At 36.3% G+C, this 25,007-nt stretch overlaps 1 protein-coding gene across 2 annotated transcripts in view; it reads left to right on the top strand.

The window, feature by feature from the left end:
- The window catches only part of P4HA1 (prolyl 4-hydroxylase subunit alpha 1), a 94,112-nt gene that overhangs the window by 1,918 nt on the left and 67,187 nt on the right, over positions 1-25,007 (top strand). For both annotated transcript variants that reach the window (XM_037130658.2, XM_037130657.2), the window contains exons 2-5: positions 20,718-20,825; positions 21,871-21,967; positions 23,026-23,177; positions 24,070-24,207. In XM_037130658.2, the coding sequence (XP_036986553.1) occupies positions 20,750-20,825; positions 21,871-21,967; positions 23,026-23,177; positions 24,070-24,207 (463 nt within the window). In that variant the 5' untranslated portion in view covers positions 20,718-20,749. The remainder of the gene's footprint in view (positions 1-20,717; positions 20,826-21,870; positions 21,968-23,025; positions 23,178-24,069; positions 24,208-25,007) is intronic.

The following is a 25,007-nucleotide window of genomic DNA, read 5'->3' as shown; positions in this document are numbered from 1 at the left end:
TACATTGGCCATTTAGTATTTAGTGTCTTGGTAACTAAAGTGGTAAAACAGATGACAAATTGTATACAACTTTTAATTATTGCAGAAAAATTTAGACAGCGCAAAAACTATTGAAAAAAGAAAGTTTATATCAGCTAGGTAGTCCAAGTTGTTGCAGGTGAATCTTTTAATTCAGGGATGCATTCATAAAGCTTGTGAGCCTTCATTTCTGTGGACAGAAAGCCTTATTTTACTTAGCAGTTAATAATCAACCGAGATATAATTACTGCTCTCAGATTTGAAAAGTGTACCCCGTAAAATACATAGTAGCAGTTCTCAACCTCTTTGAGTTCATGAAATCCATTGAGAATGTAATAGAGTGTGTGGGACCTGGGTCAAAAAATGCAAGTACATAGGCATACGTGAATGGAATTTTATATTCCCTTTACAGATACTCTCCTTTCTCCTCTCAAGCATATGCAGAAACTTATAAGAACTAAAAAATGAGGAGATGTGAACTTAATCTTCAAGGATATCTAGGTTTATTGAGGCAGTATTTCTTTTTTTTTTTTTTTTTGATAAAATATATGACTTTATTGGGATGAAGTATGGAAAAGCCCTTCAAATTTTTTTTTTTTATGGTACAGTCCCGATATTCGAATATTTCTGAAAATTGAGCTGGGCTTGTAAGTCTGACTAGATTGAGTATATAGATTATAATAAATAAACCTTTGCTAGAAGTTTATTTGACAAACGTTAATAGGTTGGTAGGAGAATTGTTGAATTGCTGAATTGTCTAGGCAAGCATATATCATATTTTCCCCCTTAGCCCCTCCCCACCACTGCCTTCAACATATAACATGTCTTTGGTTCTACTCTGAAAGCGGAAAATGCTTGAAGGTAAACAAAAAGTAAATTGCACAGGCCTTTGGTATTAAGCTCTGTTGCTCTTATAGTAAAATCTTGAACCCTATAATTCATAGTGGGCTGTGTGTGTGTGTTGTATGACTATGTAAGAGATAAACCAAATGAAATGTGTACGTATATTTGTGAAACTAGTTAAAGGCTTGCATTTCAACATAATAAAAATTTTTAAATCTGTTTATTTATTTTTATTTTTAATCGTCACCCAAGGATATGTTTGTTGATTTTAGAGAGAGAGGAAGGGAGAGGGAGAAACATCGATGTGAGAGAAACATCCAACTGTTGTCTCTAGCACGTGCCCACCTTGGGACTCAACCCAAAACCTAGGTATGTGCTCCGACCAGGAATGGACCCCGTACCTGTGGTTTCCCAGACAGTGCTCCAACCAACCGAGCCACACTGGCCGGGTGGTTTACGTATTTTTAACTTAAATAGTGTTATATCAGATTGATACACTAAGTCTCTTTCTCTTGATGGGCATTTGAGCTACTTCTCCATTTGTGAGTAGTGTCCTCCTATATGGTTACAGTAAACTTTAACCACTTTTATTCTAGCTGCATTTTCTTAAGGAAAAGAAACACATGTCAATAGTTTTTTTTTTTTTCTTTCCCCTGAAAGGATTTTCTTGGGAAATTGGACTGGGTCCTAAACAGATGTTTAAATCTACTTGATTACAACTAAGGCAGTTGACAATTTATAAAGTGTTGTTTTACATATTATATAATTTTGAGCATTAGAATAATTTTGCGAGGAAGTTTTATATCATCCCCATTTTACAAATGAAGAGCTAATAGTACTCAAAGAAGCTGGTACTCAAAGAAGTAATTTGTCCTAGATATAGTAAGTAGCAGAACTATATCTTGGACCCAGGTTGTCTGTTTTCTGATTCACACTTTATATTACTCCATCCTTGAGAATTGGCCAAACTGACTTTGAAGTAATGGGAGGGGAAAATAACTGAGCATATTAATAATGTATTAGAAAATTTTCAACATTAGGAGTTGAATTAAGGTAGGGTTCCTGGTTAGTAGTAATTAACTTAGTCATTCCACTCAATTTTAAAAGCATTTATAATATGCCCAGTACACATGGTGGGAAAATCAAAAGGCTAATGAGAAATGTTTCCTAGGAGAAATAAAACATAGATGTTACATGGTATGTAAGCACACTGCTAACATTTTACTTGATATTAAATCTGAATAAGTGTTGAATGGGAGCACATATCTAGGTTCACATCCTTTACAACTATGAATTTATTTTCCTCCATTCTAGTATATGTGGTTTTATTATGTATATATTTTCATCCATGTTGTATGTTATTCCTTTTTATTGCTGAGTATGTCTATCACATTGTATGGATATACCACAATTTTTTTTTGGTACACTTACCAGTTGATAGACATTTGGGCTGTTTCCAGCTTTCAGCTGTTATAAATAAAGCTGCTATGAGCATTCATGTACACATCTTTGGAGGGATATATATACCTTCTTTTCTCTTGCATAAATATGTGGGGATAGAACAGCTATATCATATGTGATAGGGGAATATTTTTTACCAGTCTGTGGCTTGTCTTCACTTTTTTAACAATGTGTTTCAAAGAGCAAGGACTGTCTTTATTCATGGACAGTATGTCTGTATAGAAAATTTGAAAGGTTAAAAAACTGTAGATCTAATAGGTGAATTCAGCTAGGTTGAAGGACGATCAATATCTAACAATCAATTGTATTTCTTTATAGCAAGAACAATTGGAAATTAAAATGTAAAAGTATCATCCTAACAGCACCAAAACCCATGAAACAACTAAGTATTAACTTTTACAAAATGCATCCAAGATTTGTATGTTTTAAACTGAAAGTTTAAAAAAACACTGATGAATTAAACCAAAGAAGACTTACATAAGTGGAGAGATTATTTCATATTTATGGATTGGAAGATTCATTCTTGTTAAGATTTCCATTCCTCCCATACTGACCTATAGGTTCAGTACAATTCCAGTCCAGATCTCAGCAGGATTTCTTGCAGAAGCTGATAAGCTAAATTCAAAATGGATGTGGAAAAAATAAACTAGGAAAGGCAACACGATTTTGAAAAAGAACAAAGTTGGAAAACTCACACTACCTGATTTCAACTTAAACTATATAGCTGCAGTACTCAAGTCAGTGTGGTATTGGAGAAAAGATAGGCATACAGATCAGTGGAACAAAATACAGAATCCAGACACACAAAAACGATCAGTTTGTTTTTGGTAAAGGTATAAAGGCAATTCAGTACAAAAGGATAGTATGGAATAGTTGGATATTGATATGCAAAAAAGATCTGTCATGCTAGGGCACCTAGTTATCTCCTACTAGACACTGCCTAGGAATTTATTAAATGTTTGGACAGTGTCACAAAGGCACTAATGGATATGAAATATGAAATCGAGTTTACTTTCAAAATAAACTGCAAAAGGGTTCTTCAAGGACAAGGGCTTAGGTTTAGTTCAGAATGAGGCAAGAGGGAAGAAGGGTGGTTGGTTTTAGTTTTTATTGTGGCTTGAAGAAGGGACATATGTGATAGTTCCCATGTCTGGGATATACGTGGTTTTTAACTTCCCACCAACACTGAGGGAGGGAATGACTGGATTTTCTTTCTACTTTTTTTTTTACATTTAAATATGGCTCTTATTAGATTGATATTTCAGTCATGTGTTTCACATTTTTATCTTTAAGACCATTTTAACAGTGATTTTTAGGTGGATTTAAAAAAAAACATTTAAAAAAAGATTTGATTTATTTTAAGACAGGAAAGGAGAGAGGGAGAGAAGCCTCAGTGTGTGGTTGCCTCTTGCACACCTGGTACTGGGGACCTGAGCTGCCTGCAACCCAGGCATTGTGTCCTGACTGGGAATCAAACCAGCAATAATTTGTTTCGCAGGGAGGTGCTTCATCCACTGAGCCACACCAGCTAGGGCTTTAGGTGGATTTTCTTATTGCTTTACCCAGATTGCCTGAGGGAGTTGGGGGTACTGGATGAAGAGGGCAAAGGGGGAAAATTGGGACAACTGTAATAGCATAATCAATAAAATATAATTAAAAATAGGATCTTTTCCTTTATTATAGCCTCAGTGCAAAAAATACCTCACAGTTTGTGCAAAAACTAGTTCAGAATGGTTCATAGACCTCGTGGTAAGACCTAAAGCTATAGAATATCTTGAAGAAAATATAAGACGAAATTGTCTTCACCTTGGGTCAGGCAAAGATTTCTTAAATATTACACCAGAAGCATGAGCTATATAATCAATGCATTGATAAATTCGACTTCATCAAAATTAAGAACTGTTGTTGGAAACAGTCTCATGAGAGTGAGAAGACAAGCCACAGGTTGGGAGTGAATACTCTCTCACATATCTGATAAGACTTGTATCCAGAATGTGGAAAGAACTTACAAAATTTAGTAAGTAAGCAACCTAGTTCAAAATTGGCAATAGATTTAAGTAGAAAATTTTCCAAAGTGTATGGACAGCAGGTGAATATCCCCAAAGATAAGCATTATTAGTAATTATGGAATTGCAAATTAAAACCACAGTGAGATACCACTGTATACCTAGTGAGAAAATTAATTAATAAATTAAGGAAAATGACAATAAATGCTAATGAGAATATGGACCAATTAGTGCTTTCTCCCACTGGTGATGGCAGTGCAAATGATATGGTAACTTTAGAAAAATATTTGGCAGTTCTTCATAATGTAAATATACACTTACCATACAACCCAGCATTCCTACTCCTAGGTACCATGTTAGCCATGTATAATGCACTCCTGTGTATAGTGTGCACCCACATTTTTGTGTGCCTTTACATGGGATTATTACACCCATTATTATACCCGTGGTATGTACTGTATTTTGCCATGTATAGTGGGCTCCTGTGTATAATGTGCACCCACATTTTTGGCCTGAACTTGCAGGGGAAAAATCTTTCGTTTTAATTTTTTAATTCAATTATTTACTTATTTATATTTAGAAACAACCAATTATTGTTTCCAGGATATATTTTTCATATAGACATTGTTATTGCTTTCTAGAGTTACACTTTTAATGCATAAACATAAATAAAAGAATTAAAAACAGTTATATAGATACAGAATTAGTACCACCCATGTATAATGTGAATCCTTATTTTTCCCTAAAAAATTTGGGCACAAAAGGGCGCATTATACATGGCAAAATACAGTTTTTACCCAGTGAAGTGAAAATGTATGTTATTTCTTTTTTAAAACAGTTGTTTTGAGATATAATTCACATACCATACAACTGATCTCTCAAAGTGTGGAATTCAGTGGTTTTATAATATATGCACAGAGTTGGGCAACCATTGCAATAAGAAATTTTAGAACATTTTATCACTCCGAAAAGAACACCCAGATTCATTAGCAGTCAGTCCTGTCCCCCTCCCCTTGGTAGCCACGAATCTACTTTTTATCTCGGCAGGTTTTTTCACTTAGCATAATGTTTGTGATGCTCATTTTTTTCACCACTGAATAATATTCCATTGTATGGATATATCATATTTTGTTATCCATTCATTTGGGGTTGTTTCCACCTTTTTGGCTATTAGCAATAATGCTGCTGTGAACATTCATGTACAGATATTTGTGTGGATGTGAGTTATCATTTCTTTTGGATGTTTATCTAGGAGTGGAATTGTTAGGTCATGGTAACTCTATGTTTAATTCTTGAGGAACTGAAAAGCTTTTCCAAAGTAGTTTATACCATTTACATTCCTACCAGCAATGTCTAAGTGGTCTAGTTTCTTCACATCCTTGTCAACGATGTTTTTTTCACTGTAGCTATTCTAGGGGCTGTGAAGTATTATTCCATTGTGGTATTGATTTACATTTCCATAATGACTAATGATGTTGAGTATTTTTTCATGTATTTATTGGCTATTTGGAGAAATGCCTCTTCAAATCCTTTTCCCATTAAAAAATAGGTTATTAATTTATTATCCTCATTATTGAGTTCTAAGAGTTCTGTATGTATTCCAGGTCCGAAACTTTTATTAGAACTATGATTTGCACATTTTATTCCACATTCTGTGTGTTGTCTTTTCACTTTCTTGAAGGGCAACGTTTTAAATTTTGATAAGGTCCAGTTTACCTAGTTTTGTCTTTCGCTTCTTATATTTTAGGTGTCATATCTAAGAAACTTGTCTGGGTATTATTTCTAATTGCCTAATCAAAGTTATGAAGATCTACACCTATTTTTTTTCTAAGAGGTTTATAGTTTAAACTTCAAAATAGTCTCTGATCTATTCTAAGTTAAACATTTTAGGATCAATTTAAGTGAAGTTTCATCTCAGGTAATTAATGTATTTGTTGCTATTGTAAATTAGGTAATTTTTTGTTGTTTACTGTGATTGCTTATTGTTTGTATAAAAATTCTTTTCTAAAGGGAATGCCATTTTTTAAAATTATTTTTTAAGTAATATAACTTTAAAAAAATTCAGTCTTTAATGATGTTGTATTGAAAACTGCATTTTGAATAGTTTTCCTTCACCTCATATTCCTTTCCTGAAGTCTAAAAAAGTCTAAAATGTATACTGTACAAAATTTTACTTTTCCCCTGTGTCCTTGGAGTGGTGCAGACATTAAAGTTCTCTTATCAGGAGTTCCAGTGTAAATCAAAATAGATGAAGTTTGTTTTGGAGCAGAAGGGGTTTGTGGTGGTGTTGTGCCAGCCAGTAGAGCTGTGGAGCCGATCATTTGGGTTTTGCTAACTCTGCATGATTTGAATTTGCCTCTTCACTTTAGTGCTACTTTGACTTTGTTATTTACTTGTTTATTTATAGAGATATTCTATTAACAATATGTTTATTAAAGAAAAGGCAGAAGTTGAAGGAAGAGAATTGATTGTGAACCCACTTCTCAGATATTTTAAATATTCTTGGAGTTCTTTTAATTACTGTATAGTTTTAAAGTTTTTGTGTATGTATCTAAATATGTTCTTTAAACTTAAATTAGGCTTAAAAACTTCTCATATGTATATTTAGCACTCTAAATTAGAAAACAAACTTAGTTTTAAAAGTTTAAGTCTCTAAAGGATTGCTGCTTTTTATATTACTGCTTTTTAAATACTCCAGCCAGTGTTTTGATATTCATGTTATGAAAGACACAGTTTTTTTTTAAAGATTTTATTTATTTCTTTTTAGAGAGAGGGGAAGGAAGGGAGAAAGAGAGGGAAAAACATTGATGTGTGAGATGAGTATCAACCAGTTGCTTCTCCCCTGCTCTCAACCAGGGAACCTGGCCCACAATCCAGGCTTGTACTCTGACTAGAAATCAAACTGCCCACCTTCAGTTCGCAGGCTGGTACTCAATCCACTGAGCCACACCAGCCAGGGATATACACAGTTTCATTAATATAACCAAATCTTACAACCCATAGAAGATACTGCAAATTCTTTCTTAAGATGAGAAGTATATGTGTTAATATTTGGAGACACCAGCATTTACAAGCAACAAGGAAAGCGTACACTTTAACATTTACTTCTTTTCCTTCTTCCCTTCCACTGCCTCTGTCAACTCTCTTCTCTTCCCACTCAAATTCCTGAACTATAAAGAATCTGCGTCTGTCTGCTGATAGACTCGGTTACTTATGTCTTCTTACTGTCTTACCCCAGGTTTGAGGTTGTGTGTGCTTCCCACCATTCTCCAAGTCTTTTCTTCCCCCACATACCTTCAGACACCCATGGCAACAAATCCAACTATTCTTGAGTTCTTCCCCACATCCAAAAGTAACATTTAAGTGTCTTCTATGAGCCAGGTATCATCTCAGGCATTTTCATCTAAGTTATTACTATTTTTTTTTCATTACTTACTGGCAGTCACATTTTGGCCTCATATTCTGGTACCTTATCTTTTCACTTACTATGTTTCCTGTTAGAGGGACCACCAAATAAAGGTGGACATTCTTTTTTATATATATATATATATATATTTTATTGATTACGCCATTACAGTAGTTGTATTCCCCCCTTCATTCCCCTCCACCCTGCACATCCCCTCCCCCACCATTCCCCCTTTTAGTTTATGACCATGTGTCTCAAGTTCTTTAGATTCTATATTTCCCATACTATTCTTGCCCTCCCCCCTATCTATTTTCTACCTACCGTCTATGCTACTTATTTTCTGTACCTTCTTCCCCTTTCTCCTTCTCCCACTCCCCTGTTGCTAACCCCTCTGTGTGAGCTTCATTTCTATGGTTTGCTCCTGATCTAGCTGTCCTCTTAGTTTGTTTTTGTTTTAGGTGTGGTTCTTAATAACTGTGAGTTTGCTGTCCTTTCAATGTTCATCTTTTTTATCTTCTTTTTCTTAGATAAGCCCCTTTAACATTTCATATAATAAGGGCTTGGTGATGATGAACTCCTTGAACTTGACTTCATCTGAGAAGCACTTTATCTGTCCTTCCATTCTAAATGAAAGCTTTGCTGGATAGATCAATCTTAGATGTAGGTCTTTGGATTTCATGACTTGGAATACTTCTTTCCAGCCCCTTCTTGCCTGTAAGGTCTCTTTTGAGAAATCTGCTGACAGTCTGATGGGAACTCCTTTGTAGGTGACTGTCCCCTTATCTCTTGCTGCTTCTAGGATTCTCTCCTTCATTTTAATCTTGGCTAATGTAATGATGATGTGCCTTGGTGTGTTCCTTCTTGGGTCCAACTTCTTTGGTACTCTCTGAGCTTCCTGGATTTCCTGGAAGTCTACTTCCTTTGCCAGATTGGGGAAGTTCTCCTTTATTATTTGTTCAAATAAGATTTCCACTTGTGACTGTTCCTCTTCCCCTTCTGGTACCCCTATAATCTGGATGTTGGAACGTTTAAAGATGTCCTGGAGGTTCCTAAACCTCTCCTCATTTTTTTAAATTTGTGTTTCTTCATTCTTTTGTTTGGTCATTTGTATCTTCCTTCTGGTCCACTCCATTGATTTGAGTCCCAGGTTCCTTTCCATCACTATTGGTTTCCTGTGCATTTGTCTTCATTTCACTTAGTGTAGCCTTCATTTGTTCCTCTAATTTGTGACTAAAATCAACCAGTTCTGTGAGCATCCTGATCACCAGTGTTTTGAACTGTGCATCTGAAAGTTTGGCTATTTCTTTGTCGCTTAGATTTATTGGCTCTGGGGCTCTGAGTTGTTCTTGAGCCATGTTTTTATCTGTTTGTGCCTGTTACGAATGAGGAGAGGCGCCTTAGGTGTTCACCAGGGCAGGGCCACCCAGGTCGCTGGTTTGTGACGCTACATGTGGGGGCAGGGTCAGAGAGGGACAATGGCAGTCCCCTCTGCTGCTTCCTGCTGCTGGGTCCTGTGTGGTCTCTCTCACTGCTCGCTCCTTCACTGGCTTACAGTTTATCTGCGCGTGAATGCGTAACCGTGGTCAGCCCTCAGTGGGTCCACCACCTTGGACCCTCAGTGGGTCCGCCTGCTTCTCCACACCTGGGATCTGCCCTTGGCTGCCAGCGCCCGGGTCGGTCTTGTGTGTCTTTCCTGCCTGACCCCGCTCTGCTGTTGACTCTGCCCCTCTTACTGGTTTGGCTGAAGGGTTTGTTATCAGACTTCCATATAGTTTGATTGTTTGTGGTTTGGCTGCGTTTTTGTTGCTAAAACTTTGTTGTTTTTAAACTTGGTTGTGCGAGAAGGTACAGTGTTTCCACCTACGCCTCCATCTTGGCGGAAGTCCCTAAAGGTGGACATTCTTGATGATTTTTATTAATTTGGGGATTCTTGATAACAATAATTTTTATGTATTCTCCGTCTTCGGAATTATAATCCTGACATTTTTTCCTACATCAGGACATGCATGCATTTCTAACTAAAGTATTTGAAATAGTTGAGAGGTATATTGTACAATTTAAAACTCAGTGAAGAATGGTACCATTTTAATAATAAATAATAAGATTTATTCATTTTTAAACCTTCCCTGTCAGCCTACATTTATTTGTAAAATGTTTCTGGTTTAAGGGAACTTGGATTTCTTAATTGAAACAAAAATTTGAAACATTGAGTTTATTATTTATTTTGCCTGTAGGAATATTAACTATATAGGGTTGATAAAAGAAACTATATTAATTAGGACTCTGTGTTAAACAGAAACCCAGCACATACTAGCACATAGTAGAATTTATTTAAATATTGTGGAGATAGGGAGTTGTCTTAACAACTGAGGTCAAGGATATGATTAGACTTCAAGAATAACTGGAACATCAGAATGTTTTCTTTAATTTCTCATCTGTCTTTCTGCATATCTGCTTCATTTTTAATCTTTTCAGATATGCTTCATTCACTTTTTGACCTATATGTTAAAACCTGGTTTGCAGTTTCTCCTGAGCTTTATTTATGTAGATCATGCATTCAGAGAGTCCCACTTCTTTCTCAGTTTCATTTTCAGAATTTCCAGTGGAGAACTTTGACTAGTCATTTGGTTAGGGAGAAGCATCATGCTATATAAAATGCCTGTTGGAACTATGGGGATGAATTAAAAGTAGAACAGGGAAGTAAAAAAGGTAGAATGGGGGAAATTTCCAGAAGGAAGGGAGTAGGGGTGTTAGAGGTGCTCTATGGGCAAAAACAAGTATTTTTGAAATTATCTTCAGTTTTTTTCTGACAGGGAATGTTTTGAACTTTGGAAGAACCTCCAAAGTGCAGCCTGTGCAGCACTTTCAGTTAAGGACGGTATCTTGGTTTAGAGCTTCTTTCCAGTTAAATTTTGAAATGCTGTTCAATTGGAATTATGCCCATAACTGTTCACTGCTATAGTGCAGAAAGCTGTGGGGAAGAGGCTAGCATGATTTCTGAGGTTTTTAAAAAGGATTTTATGTATTTATTTTTAGAGAAGGGGAAGGGAGGGAGAAAGAGAGGGGGAGAAATATTGATGTGTGGTTGCCTCCCATGCGCCTCCTGCTGGGGACCTGGCTTGCAGCCCAGGCACATGCCCTGACTGGGAATCAAACCAGTGACCTTTAGGTTCACAGGCTGGCACTCAATCCACTGAGCCACACCAGCCACAGCTGATTTCTGAGTTTTTGATAGGAAAGTTGGTCATGCCATTAAAGCATTTGTCCATCAGATTGTAAGTACTAAAGATGTAGTACTCTTTGGGATGAGAAGTATGACTGGAATTCATGAAATTAAGTTAAAGCAAATGAATATTTGCAGAGGGATTATAGGGAAGAGCACAAATATGACTAATTCTATTAGTAATCACTCTTAGTTGTCTTGGAAAATCCATCCGGCTTATATGGAAGAGACATGCCAAGTCTTGATATATACCACATTGCAGTGTCCTGAATTAGGAGTCTGAATTTTTCATTGACCATAAAAACTGTCAAAAAGATTAAAATCCTAACACAGATGTCAGAAGACCAACAGTTGAATATGGGATATCTATGAGGAAAAATAAAGCTGGAGCTCTCTAAAAGCAGGTTTGGAACAGTTGTGGGAGTTATGCAGCAAAACTGTTAGAAGGAGCTCTGTGGAAAATTTTTAGTGTCAGAGAAAGTTTAGGTTAGAATATCAAGCATTCTTTTGTCTGCCCTACTAATTTTTGAGTGAGTTGTTTGGGAAAGACAAACTTTTGGAAATGTAATTTTTTTTCTTGGAAGAAAAATGTTAGACTGAAAGGCTAATAGAATTATTTGTTAGGTACCCTGTTCAAGTAACTCATTGAATAACTTGTGCATACAATTCAGTGAATTCTGAAAAATCAAAATTGTAAATATTTACAGTGTAGTAGAACTGTTTTAAAATCTGTTCCCAGGTTTTATTGACCTGTGAGTGTATGGGGACTGGACTTTCCTACAGGAAAGATTGTAGGAAAATTTTGGATCAATAATACACTTTGCAGTTTATTTTTATCCAGGCCTACCTGAGAATAAATTTCCCAGGAAAGTTTTTCCATACCATTTTTTCTTACAGTTCTTAAAACATAAGATTGATGTATGTCCAATATTATATGGAATAGACACTTATGTTATAAAAAATAGTTAATAAACACTCATGAACTTACTATCCAGCCAAGAACCAAATATTATCAGTAATTTATCCATATTGTTTCAATGCTAAATTTTACAGTATAATTATTTATCTTTGTATCTTTCACCCCTCTTGGCTTTCTTTTCTTTTCTTCTCCCTTCCCTCTCTCCTTCCTTCCTTCCTTCCTTCCTTCCTTCCTTCCTTCCTTCCTTCCTTCCTTCCTTCCCTCCTTCCTTCTTTTTTTCCTTTCTTTTCTTTTGTCAAGTCTCAGGGGGCTGTCTGAGATTTACCTTTTAAAGGAGATTTTTATCCTCTTACACCCATTTCAGTTCTATTTCAAGCATTTTTGAGGATTTAGAACAGGAGACATTTTATGTCTTACTATTTTTGTTAAAGTCCTAATGTTTTTTGGATACTAGAGTCATAGCTGCTTGTAAATTTGATTTGCTTTGCAAGCTGCTCACTGAATGAAGGTGGAAATAAATGGAAGCGAGACTTCATCAGTAAGGAAATCATTATGTTTTAAAAAAAATCAGTGATTGATAAAGATATACTATGTTATGTCATATATGTCACTTTAGGTTTCTGAAAGAATGTAGTTGAAACATAGTATTAAAACAGATTCAACTGGCTGGGAGAGGGGCGGAGAAAGAGTCAGGGCAACACTGGGGTTGGGAGTCTGAGGAGCCCAGGGGGATGTTTTCTCTTCCTGATTTGAGGAGCTATTCCTTAGAGTAATTAGAAATTCAATATTTTTTTCACAAAATAAGCTGTAGTAAAATCTATTTTGAAGGCAGAGAGCACGTTTTGTGTGATTGAAGGCATGTTTGCACCCAGTGTTTCTCAAAGTTTGGTCCCAGACCAGCAGCAGCGGCACTACCTGAGAAGTTGAGCAAATTATCTAGACACCTCAGACCTTTAGGTGATTCCAGTATAGCTGCCCTGTGAGAACCGCTGCTGTCCAGGGCTGTCTGTATTTTCATTAACTTAGGTTGGCGTGGCAGTTTGGAGTAATGCTTGTTGTATGGGTGTGAAATTCCTATTGTAAGTGACTGAAATCCTGTTGCAGGGAGCTGTGTAGAGGGAGGAGGAGGAGGAGGAGGAGGAACAGCCTTGGGTCCTCCTCAGCTCTCCGAAGTGTTTTGGGTGAGTGCTAATTACAGCACCAAATGGGAACAACCCCCGCCCCAGAACTGTTCTGAGTCCAGGATTTCTAAGGTTAAAGCCAGTTTGGCCGATGCAAGAGGGGCTCTTGGGACTTGGAGAAGGCCGTAATTGATGCTTGGACAAAAAAAGTGGGAATTTATAGGCTTTCTTAGCTGGGTTAGAGGATTATTGGGGTAGGTCACAGATTCAAAGCAATAACGGGAAGACTCAGGAGTGAGGAGTTTGGAACTGTTTGTCTCTGCAGGACTGTTTCCTGTTTGTAGATTGGGTTCCTATGTATCCTTGACAAGTGGGAGAGATGGTCACAGGCAGCTCCAGATTCACATCCTTCGAGTTTAGGAACTGCACTTAAGAGCTGCTTTTTATCATTTTACAAGTCCTCCCCCCTCCCTGCTCCCTACCCCAGCAGCTATGTTCATGGAAATGAAGGCGAGTGACAGGCTTAGCCTGTGTCATGTGTCTGTCTCTGGGAGAAACGAAAACAGAAATGTGTGCTATTCTGACAATGTATATGGATGTCCCATATCACTACTAGGTATAACTGCCTTTGAAGCACGGAGAGAAATCTGGAGGCTTATAGAGTTAGAAAATGGGACACGTTCAAACATGTATAATTAGCTACTTTTTTTGTGTTACAGAGTAGTTAACAACTCCATTTAAAGGCTTAATTAGGTTGTCATGATATGGGAGTTGATGTTTTAGGTTTATTATTATTATTATTAATATTTTATTTATTTATTTTTTGAGAGAGGGGAAGGGAAGGAGAAAGAGTGGGAGAGAAATATCAATGTATGGTTGCCTCTCATGCGTTCCCTGCTGGGAACTGGCCTGCAACCCAGGCATGTGCCCTGACTGGGAATCGAACTGTGATACTCTGGTTCACAGGCCCGTGCTCAATCCACTGAGCTATGCCAGCCAGGGCCTTAGGTTTATTATTTTGTGTACAGTTAATTTTTTGTCATTATAAAAGTGAATACACTGCCCTGCCCATAGTGGCTCATTTGGGTGTTATACTGGAAAGTGAAAGGTTGACTGTTCCATTCCTAGTCAGGGCACATGCCTGGGCTGTGGGCCAGGCACCCAGTGGGGGACGCAGGAGAGGCAACCACACGTTGATCACAACTACATTTTGTCCAAACTGATCACAACTACGTTTTTGGTAAATTTTCTCTGTGTGTTTTCTTGCATAGTTGTGATCATATTATGTTAATCAAATTTTTAAAATAAGTATTTATTTATAACTTTCTGTCAGAGTAGTAGAAACTTAATCTCATTCAATCAGCTTCTGTTAGGGTTATATGAAGTTAATGTATTTTTTAAAAGACTTTCTCAAATTTTTCTAAGTTATTGGGGTGACATGGGTTAATAGAATCATATGGGTTTCAAGTGTACAGTTCTATAATACAAGATCTGTGTATTGCACTGTATGCCCACCACCCAAAGCCAAACCAGTTCTATCACCGTATATTAGACTCCCATGCCCCCTATTCCCTCTGGTAACCACTGCACTGCTGTCTGTGTCCGCAAGTGTCAGTTTTATATTCTGCATATGAGTGAAATCATATGGTTTTTCTGATTGACTTATTTCACTTAGCTTAATATTCTCCAGTTATATTCATGTTGCCACAATGGCAGTATTTTGTCCTTTCTTATGGCTTAGTAGTATTTCATTGCGTGTATGTACCACATCTTTATTCCAGTCCTTTATCGCAGGACACTTTGATTGTCTCCATGTCCTGGCCACCGTGAGTGATGCTGCAGTGAACATAGGGGTGCATGTCTCTTTGTGAATACATGTATTTGAGTTTTGGCGGCAGATACCCAGGAGAGGGATTGCTGGGTCACATGATAACGCTATTCTTAATTTTTTGAGGAACTGCCAGACTGTTTTTTTCCATAGTGGCTGTACCAGTCTACATTCCCACAGCAGTGAATGAGGGTTCCCTTTTCTCCACAATCTCTCCGTCACTTGTTATCACTGATGTTGTTATGCGTGAGGTGAACTTCATTGTAGTTTTGATTTTCATTTAGTGATTTTCATTTAATTTCATTTCATTGATTTTCATTTCAGTAGCTAGTGAAGTTGAACATCTTTTCATCTATCTGTTGGCCATTTGTAGTCTCCTTGGATTTAGAGCAGGTTTAGGTTCACAGCAAAACTGAGAGGACAGTACAGATTTCCTATGTATTCCCTGCCCTGGTACATGCATAACCTTAACATCCTCTGTCAGGTGGTACGTTTGTTATAATTGATGAGTCTACATTGACATGTCATAATTACCCAAAGCTCATAGTTTACACTACCTGTTCACTCTAGGTGTTGCGTATTCTTTGGGTTTGAACAGATGTATAATGAAATGTATTTATCATTTTATCACACAGAGCATTTTTACTGCCCTAAAAATCCTCTCTGCTCCATCTATTCACTGCCGACATGTAATGATCTTTTTACTGTCTTTATAGTTTTGCATTTTCCAGAATGTCATATGCTTGGAATCTATACAGTATATAGCCTTTTCAGATTGGCTTCTTTCACCAAGTAATATGCATTTAGGGTTCATGCCTGTGTTTTTATGGCTTAATAGCTCATTTCTTTTTAGTAATGAATAATATTCCATTATCTGGATGTATCACAGTTGATTCATTCACCTGCTGTAGGCCATCTTAGTTGCTTCCAAGTTTTGACCATTATGAATTACAGTACTGTAAACATCTGTGTCCTGGTTTTTATGTAGACATGTGTTTTCAGCTCCTTTGGGTAAATACCAAGGATCATAATTGCTGGATTGTATGTTAAATTTTAAGAAACTGCCAAATTGTCTTCCATAGTGGTGTACCATTTTGCATCCCCACAAGTAATGAATGAGAATTGATGTTAATTTTCAAATCTTCTTTTTTGTTGTTTAAATTCACAAGTTAAAGGATATGTTCATTTTAAATTTGTTGACATAGCACCATTATTAAATATTTTTAATTGTTGATTTGTTAAATTAGTTTAATTGTTTATTTGATAACCAGAAAGTAGCTATCTTATTTCAGATTTTTGTGTCCTTGATTACAGAGTTGGTTTTTTGTTTATGGTTATCTATTTGTAGTTCCTCTTTTGTGACTTTCTATATTCTTAATCCACTTACCTATTAATGTCTTACTGATTTGTGTGAGTACCTTAAATGAACTTTATTTTCTTTAGTTTCCCAGTTAGTTGTATAGTTTTTTTTAACATATAAACCTAAATTATTTTGTGTATTTAAATCCCATCTGGCTTTCATTAAGTTGTTTTTATCATTTTTAAGTTTAGAAATTCTCTCCTTTGAGAGATCCAACAGCTTTTTTGCTGTTATTTTTATTTGTTGATTATAACTCTTTATCTAGCATTTATTTTGCAGCATGATAAGGTAAAGGTACATATATTTTTCATATCATTAATACTTTGAATTTTTATATAAGCACTATCATTCTTAAAATGCAGTTTTCAAGCTTTTTAGTAATTTCTGTAAGCTGATGGTTCTTGATTCATTATGAGGTTTAAGAAAGATGACAAGAAAACTTTAGTGACAGAATATATTTTAGCAATGAAAAAGTAACAACTTCTCATTTGACAAATCTAAACTTTCTCATAAGAGTTAAACATCAGACAATATTTCTGATTAGCCTGCTGTTTGTACAGTAAAAGCATTTGTATTTTCTGGAAATAACAATTTATTCATGAAGGAAATTATGGCAGAGACCCATTTAAAGCAAGAAGATTCTAGACGTTTCACGCAGTCCAGGATTTTGAATGAGCCTTGTGCTTTGGCAGGAGCCCAGGGGAGGAAGTGTCTGCATCTGCTACATTCTAGAAGCTTTCCCAAAGAGTTACTGTAAAGCAGCCAAGAGAGCAGTGTACTTTACTACTGTGTGGTTCTGGAAGTATCTGGAAGTTTGCAGCAAACTTGAGGAGGAGACTTCAAAGTACTTCCAGAATGTCAGTTTCTATGGTGATTTTTATTGAGATTCAAATTAAGAAAGTGGGGTTTTGTTTTGTTTTGTTTTTGCAGTAGGGAGCTTTCCAAATGTAAATTTGAACCCGCTGGTTTGGGTGAAGTCACTTGGGAAGAAACAGATAGAGGTGCCTGCAAAAATAGGGATAGGGTGGCAAGTCAGACAAAGGACCCGTGCCGAGTAATCAGTAGCTTGTTACTGGGCAAATGACACTTTAATGGTAACTTACTCCCCTGTAAGGACTTTTAACGACTTAAAGTCCGTTAAAAGTCCTTACGTGTGATGGAGAAGGAACAAGAAGAGAATCAATTAGGGCAATAGGGCATTTAGGGAAAGCAGGGTAAAATCTATCTGTTGCTTAATTGGTATCTGCATCCGCCATGAACGATACATTCTAGAAAGACAATGCTGCTACTGGGGACAAAGAAAAAAGACTGAAGAAGTACTTTGCTGCCTGGTTCCAAAAAAAAGCCACAGCTAAGTACTAGGCTGGGGATTTTTTACATAGAACGCAGTAGATAAGATAAAGAAACTCTGCATTGAGTCCTTTGAGAGAAATTAGTAGCTTAAATCAACAGGGCTGTTTTTCCTTTCTTGGGTTCTGTACAACTTTTAAAAAATAACAGCTTCGCTGAGGTGTAATTCATACACCGTATAAATCACCCATTTAATGTCCACAATGCAGGAGGTTTTAGTTCTGTCACAGTGTTTTTCCATCATTGGTTGCCAGTTTTAGACATTTTCATTACACCCAAACCCCCAAATAAGTTTATTTTATTTTTGAAATATTTAGAAATTGCCTTTATTATGTTAAAGTATGCTCCCTCTACTCCCACTTTACTGAGTGTTTTGTAAAATATATTTTATTGATTATGCTATTACAGTTGTCCATTTTACCCTCTTCATTCTCTTCCACCCTGTATACCCTCTCCCACCCACATTCCCCCCTTTAGTTCATGTTCATGTGTCATAAGTTCTTTAGTTTCTACATTTCCCATACTATTCTTGCCCTCCCCCTGTTTTCTACCTACCATCTATGCTACTTATTCTCTGTACCTTTCCCCACTCTCTCTTCCTCCCCCTCCCCTGTTGCTAACCCTCCATATGATCTCCATTTTTGTGGTTCTGTTCCTGTTCTAGCTGTTTGCTTAGTTTGCTTTTGCTTTTGTTTTAGGTGTGGTTGTTAATAACTATGAGTTTGCTGTCATTTTACTGTACATGCTTTTTATCTTCTTTTTCTTAGCTAACTCCCTTTAACATTTCATAAAATAAGGGCTTGGTGATGATGAACTCCTTTAACTTAACCTTATCTGAGGAGCACTTTATCTGCCCTTCCATCCTAAATGAAAGCTTTGCTGGGTAGAGCAATCTTAGTTGTAGATCCTTGCCTTTCATGACTTGGAATACTTCTTTCCAGCCCCTTCTTGCCTGTAAGGTCTATTTTGAGAAGTCAGCTGACAGTCTGATGGAAACTCCTTTGTAGGTGACTGTCCCCTTAGCTCTTGCTGCTTCTAGGATTATCTCCTTCATTTTAATCTTGGGTAATGTAATTGTGATGTGCCTTGGTGTGTATTTCCTTGGGTCCAACTTCTTTGGGACTCTGAGCTTCCTAGACTTTCTGGAAGTGTATTTTCTTTGCCAGATTGAGGAAGTTCTCCTTTATTATTTGTTCATATAAGTTTTCCACTTGTTGCTGTTCCTCTTCCCCTTCTGGTACCCCTATAATTCAGATGTTGGAACATTTAAAGATGTCCTGGAGGTTCCTAAGCCTCTCCTCATTTTTTTTTTGTATTCTTGTTTCTTCCTTCTTTTCTGTTTGGTTGTTTCTTTCTTCCTTCTGGTTCACTCCATTGATTTGAGTTCCAGTTTCCTTCCCATCACTATTGGTTGGTTCCCTGTACATTTTCCTTTATTTTACTTAGTGTAGCCTTCATTTTTTCGCGTTATTTGCAACCAAATTCAACCAATTCTGTGCACATCCTGATTACCAGTGTTTTGAACTGTGCATCTGATAGGTTGGCTATCTCTTCTTTGCTTAGTTGTATTTGCTCTGGGGCTTTGATTTGTTCTTGGGCCTTTTTTTTTTTTTTTTTTTTTTGTTTTGTCAGGTCTCGCTTGTTACGTATGAGTGGTGGAGCCTTAGGTTTTCACCAGGGTGAGGCAACCCAGTCTCTGGGTTGTGACGTTGTATGCGGGGAAGGGGTCTGAGAGGGAACAGTGGTGCTAACTCCACTCTCTGTTGGATTTCAGTCCCTTCGCTGCTTCCCCCAAGCAAACTGGGCCCTTCTGGTGCTGGTTCCCTGGGTGAGTGGGCTTGTGTATGTTCTAAGATTCTGTGGGTCTCTCCAGTGAACTCTTCTGTGAGGCTGGAAGTCTCTCCGAGCACCTCAACCCCCACAGGTGTTTTCAATCCTTGTTCTGAGGCTTTATTTCCCTGCACTGGGACCCTGGGTTGCTCAGTCTGTCTCGTTCCCCAGTTTCACCTGGTTTATCTGAGTGGGAATGTGTGACCACGCTGTCAGTCAGCAGCCTTATGTGCCTCACTGGGTCTCCCTGTTGCCAACCTGTGCCCAGGGTCTGACAGCCGCCATCTTTTGTGGCTGGGGTCTGTCAGCTGCTGCCTTGCACTCCTGGGGTCCGCAAGCCACTGCTTTTTTTTTTTTTTTTGCCGTGACCCCTGTCCATCTGACTCTGCTCTTCCTACCCGTCTGGAGGAATGTGTCTATTTTAACTCCTTGGTTGTCAGATTTCTGTATAGTTCGATTTTCTGTCAGTACTGTTTTTTTCTTTGTTTCTGAACTGTTGTCTTTATTTTGGTTGTGCAAGGAGGCACAGTGTGTTTGCCTTCACTTCCATCTTGGCTAGAAGAAGAATTGAACTTATTTTAAAATTTAAAGCCATATAGGGAAAAGATGGAGTAAGTTGGAAATTAAAGGATTAATTAGAAAGCTCTGAAAACTTTGTTCTGTTTAGAACGCATTCTAACATTTTAGAGTGTATTTTGGTAATATTAAATTAGGTTACTTTAATAGAGCAGTATATTTTTATGGGAAATTGATAGTTTAGCTCTGGATCACAGAAAAGTTATTTTTCATGCTATATGAAAGCAGTACTCCTATCCAGTTACCCTAATTGTAGTAGTTAGTGATGAAGGAGAAAATAAACTCAGGTTGAATTGTAAGCATAAATTATCAAGTGATAATAAACATGTATTTTTTAACATGAAATATCAAGTTAGTACTATAATTATATGAAAAATAAAATAGTGGCTCTTATTAAGAAATTAATCAATTCACAAGAATTAGCAGCAACCCTGGCTGGTATAGCTCAGTGGATTGAGTGCCGGCCTGCGAACCAAAGGATTGCGGTTCAATTCCCATTCAGGGCACATGCCTGGGTTTCAGGCCAGTTCCCAGTAGGGAACGCACAAGAGGCAACAATACATTGATATTTCTCTCCCTCTCTTCTTCCCTTCCCCTCTAAAGATAAATAAAAAAAAATCCTTACTACATTAACATAAATATTTTTTTCAAAAAGAATTAGCAGCAGTTCTACCTTGGGGTCTGACTTACACTTTTGTTTGTAAGAAAAATGAGTTAGAAACTTTTCCTACTCTGCCTTTAAAAATTTTTTTGTAATGACCATATTTTTCTTGTAGGTGTGTGAACCTGTAAAATAAAGACTTCCAAAATGATCCGGTGTATTTTAATCATAGGGATTCTACTTCCCCAGTCTTTGGCCCATCCAGGCTTTTTTACTTCAATTGGTAAGTCTTAACTCTTTTTTGGTTTGTATTGTTTTTGCATTTAAAATTTTTTATTTTTTGGTGTTTTAAGCTAGTACAAAGAAATATACTGTATCCTAAAAGACATTCTCATTTTAAAATTCAACTTGTTTTTCTTTAAATATTTTTCTGATTATAAAAGCAGAACATTTACAGATTAGAAACTTACGAAAATTTAGGAAAGCATAGAAAAGAAAATTCTCTATTAATGGTTCCATCCAGCAAATAATTTAATGCATATACTTAGTCATTCTAAGAATCTATTGTGAACCCAACTTTTTCCGACATTATAATTTTAAGAAATCTATAAAGTATTGTAAAAATGGCATATTGTTTAAAAGGGGAAAGAATCAGAAGTATATAGAGTGTAAGACACCCGCATGTCCTCTTACCCCCAGAAATATTCCTCATGGTTGATGTGTATCCTTTTATATTTTCCTATATGCGTACTTCATTGGTCTTAAATGGGATATTTTCCTTCATTTTGTTGCCCAGCTTTACCCTTGTGTGATTGTGGAGCTAATTAAAACACAAGTATTGTATTTATGACACCTAATTTCAGGATATAAAATGATGAGTTTTTTCATTCCCATTATAAATAAATATGGATTATTTGATTTTCAGCTGTGAGTAATACTTTCTGTTAGTGTAGTTTTTACTTATGGCATAAAAATTTAATTTTAATTAGCCTAAAAAAATAAATAATGGTGCGGGGGGTGTTGGGGTCAAGAAGAAATATTGATCTTTGAAAAGTAGTGTTGTTATATTTTTAGATGAGAAGACAATTTACTAATACAGTCCATCCTTGCAAGTTAGGTAGCTTGAAAATTAGAATTGGAACACATCAGTAGAAAAAATTTTGGCTTTGTTTTTATTTATCCGGTTTAAAGAAAAAGAAGAAAAATATGCTCTCTCATGCCAGTTAAATTGTTTCAGAGCAAGAAGCATTCTTGATTATTCTTAAATTAGTCTAAAATACTAGTGTTGATGAATATGGGTATTTGATCATCTTTCCTTCTTCTTTAAGGTCAGATGACTGACTTGATTTATATAGAGAAGGACCTGGTGACTTCCCTGAAAGACTATATTAAGGCAGAAGAAGACAAATTAGAACAAATAAAAAAGTAAGAAAAAATGTTTATTTATTATGACTCTGACTTCACCTGTTTTATTTCTAGAGCTAAAACATTGAGTGGAAATGAAAGTCTTAGATGAAATGGCTAAAAAGGAGCAAAGAAAACAAGAGTTAGGCCTGGGCCAAGAGTTCACATGGAAGAACATGGGTTGGGATAAGAATATAAATGGATGTGGTTGTTGACTGAAAAATTTAAAAAATGGTTGTTAATATCTTCTGTCCTCTAACCTCCCTAATCAAAACACTTTCTGGAGTAATTTCCCAAGTCCATTTATCTTTCACTGGTATGGTTCCATTTTAGAGATTACAGTATGGTTAGTATTATTTAATTGATATAGTTTTTCCTCCAAGGATAATTTGTTTTTGTTTTTGTTTTTTTTAGATTTTATTTATTTATCTTTAGAGGGGAAGGAGAGAGGGAGAGAAACATCAATGTATGGCTGCCTCTCGTGCATCCCCTGCTGGGAACTGGCCTGCAACCCAGGCATGAGCCCTGACTGGGAATCGAACCGAGATCCTCTGGGTCTCAGGCAGATAATTTGTTTTTAATTGACTTGGGTTCATAGTTAATCCTGACCTGAGAATTTATATCTTTTGTTTAATAAATAGCTAAGTACTCATTTTTGGGGGGGTTATGAATGTAAAATTTTGTGTAAGTTTGATTTAAATGAACATATAACTGAATTTGGATTGGGCTAATTTATACTTTGCAATAATCAGTTATATGGCTTTAAGGACCAGTGCATGAATGAATATTTACACCATTACTAGAGGGATCCAATTACAACTTTTACTAAGATAGGTTTCATTTACTGTAACCATGTGGGAGGGAAAAACACTAAAGAAAAAAGTGTTGTAGCTGTATTTTTATTCTGCCATGCTAGGTTTTATCCTTAAGAACATGTTGCTTTTTTAAAAACCTTTATGATTTTAGTTTTAAAAAAAATTTTTAGATACCGTTTTAACTCAGAAACCTCCAATATAGACTTTTTTTTTTTAGTGCGTTACTAAATTGTGTTTTCCTAATTATATGTCTTACATGTATAGATGGGCAGAGAAGTTAGATCTGCTAACTAGCACAGCAACAAAAGATCCCGAAGGATTTGTTGGGCACCCTGTAAATGCCTTCAAGTTAGTGAAACGTCTGAACACTGAATGGAGTGAGTTGGAGAATCTAGTCCTTAAGGATATGTCAGATGGTAAGAAAATGAGCCCCCAAAAGTAAGGCAATATTGCTACCACCTATAGAAATGCCAAAAGTGGGGATATATTCAGATCCAGAACATCAAGTGTTAACTATTATAACTGAATTATTTCTGGGGTGTTTTTTCTTTAAATTTATTTTTATTTATAGAGAGAGGAAAAGGGAGGGAGAAAGAAAGGGAGAGAAACATCAGTGTGTGAGAGATACATCAACTGATTGCTTCGCACATGCTCCCAACTGGGGACCTGTCTTGCAGCCCAGGCATGTGCCCTAACTGGGAATCGAATTGATGACCTTTTGGTTCTTAGGCCAATGCTCAATCCATTGAGCCATACCAGCCAGGGCTGATAATCTTAAATATATAATTAATAACTCTTCTTCTCCTTAAGGAATTCCACCAAACTTTATTTATATATGTATATAATGTGTGACACATGGAAGAAAATAACAATTTAAGAGCATATATTTTACATACCATCTGTTACCTGAAAGTATAATTGGTTGCCAATGAATGTCATTTTCAAATCTGTTAATTTTTCAACTTAGTGGAGGCTATGTTGTATAACTAAAAGCTCTATTATTATGTTAGTTGATGTTTATCTACTAATGCATACAGACATAATTTATTTGTATCTACTAAAATAGGCATAATTTATGCAGTGATCTCAGATTAAGCAACATTAGAAAAGGTCTGGAATAATAGAAGGAGTTAGAGGTATGTCAAGTCTCATTCAGTGTATCTAATTTTTTCTCATTGAGCATGTGGAACATAGTATGGTAGAAAATTATAATAAATCAATTTTGAAGAAACTTTGTAAACACTATATTGGAAATTTGAAGTCTCTGAGGTTCTAAGTCTCCCCCCTCCCTTATTTCCTTATTTCCAGGCTTTATCTCTAACCTAACAATTCAGAGACAGTACTTTCCTAATGATGAAGATCAGGTTGGGGCAGCCAAAGCCCTGTTACGTCTCCAGGACACCTATAATTTGGATACAGATACCATTGCAAAGGGTAATCTTCCAGGTAAGAATTCTTTTAGTCTGTATAACACCTGTCACCTGGCTTCTCTGTTCAGTCCAGTAGGACAGTGTTAATGTGAAAAAGACTTCATTATTTTAAGATTTTTAACTTTGTTTTGTAGTCTTTGATGACAAAACAACCCTCCATTTCTCAAGAACTTAATAGTTGGGGATAAGCTTCTAGCTTGTTACTTTGAAAGCTTATAATTATAAGGACTAACCTTAAGTAGGCAATTTTAGCATGTAAGAAAAAGAAACAGTCATTTTTCCAAATGTTTTTATTTAGAACATCCAGTGTTTGTTTTCCTAATGTAAAGTTATAAGGGAATTGATAATCAAAGATAATGTGTTCAATAATTAAAAAACCAAGACCTGTTGGATATGTGCAGACTTTTTTAAGTGTTCTGCAGTATAAACATCCTGCTTTCTAATCTGTTTTTGGCAAAACCCATTTTTTGTACTCGATCTTAGCCAAAAGGCCAGGAAGTGAGGCAAAACCCATTTTTTAAAGTTATGGCTGATTATTTCATAATAATTTGCTTTAAAGATTTTTATTGTACAAAATCATGTAACAAAATTAACTATTTTAACCAATTTTAAATGTACCATTTAGTGGCTCTAAGTATGTTCACATTGTTGTACAGCCATCACCATCCATCTCCATAGCTCCTTTGATCTTATAAAACAGAAACTCTGTACCCATTAAACAATAAGTCCCATTTCCTAGGTACTTTCTCTAGCCCCTAGAAATCATCATTCTACTTTTTTGTCTCTATGATTCAAGTACCTCATAGGTGGAATTAC

This window comes from Artibeus jamaicensis, unplaced genomic scaffold, assembly GCF_021234435.1.
Source record: "Artibeus jamaicensis isolate MK-2021 breed Jamaican fruit bat unplaced genomic scaffold, CSHL_Jam_final contig_332, whole genome shotgun sequence".
Taxonomy (NCBI): Eukaryota; Metazoa; Chordata; class Mammalia; order Chiroptera; family Phyllostomidae; genus Artibeus; species Artibeus jamaicensis.
Note: the sequence above shows the minus strand (reverse complement) of the source record. Positions and strands in the feature narration are given on the sequence as shown.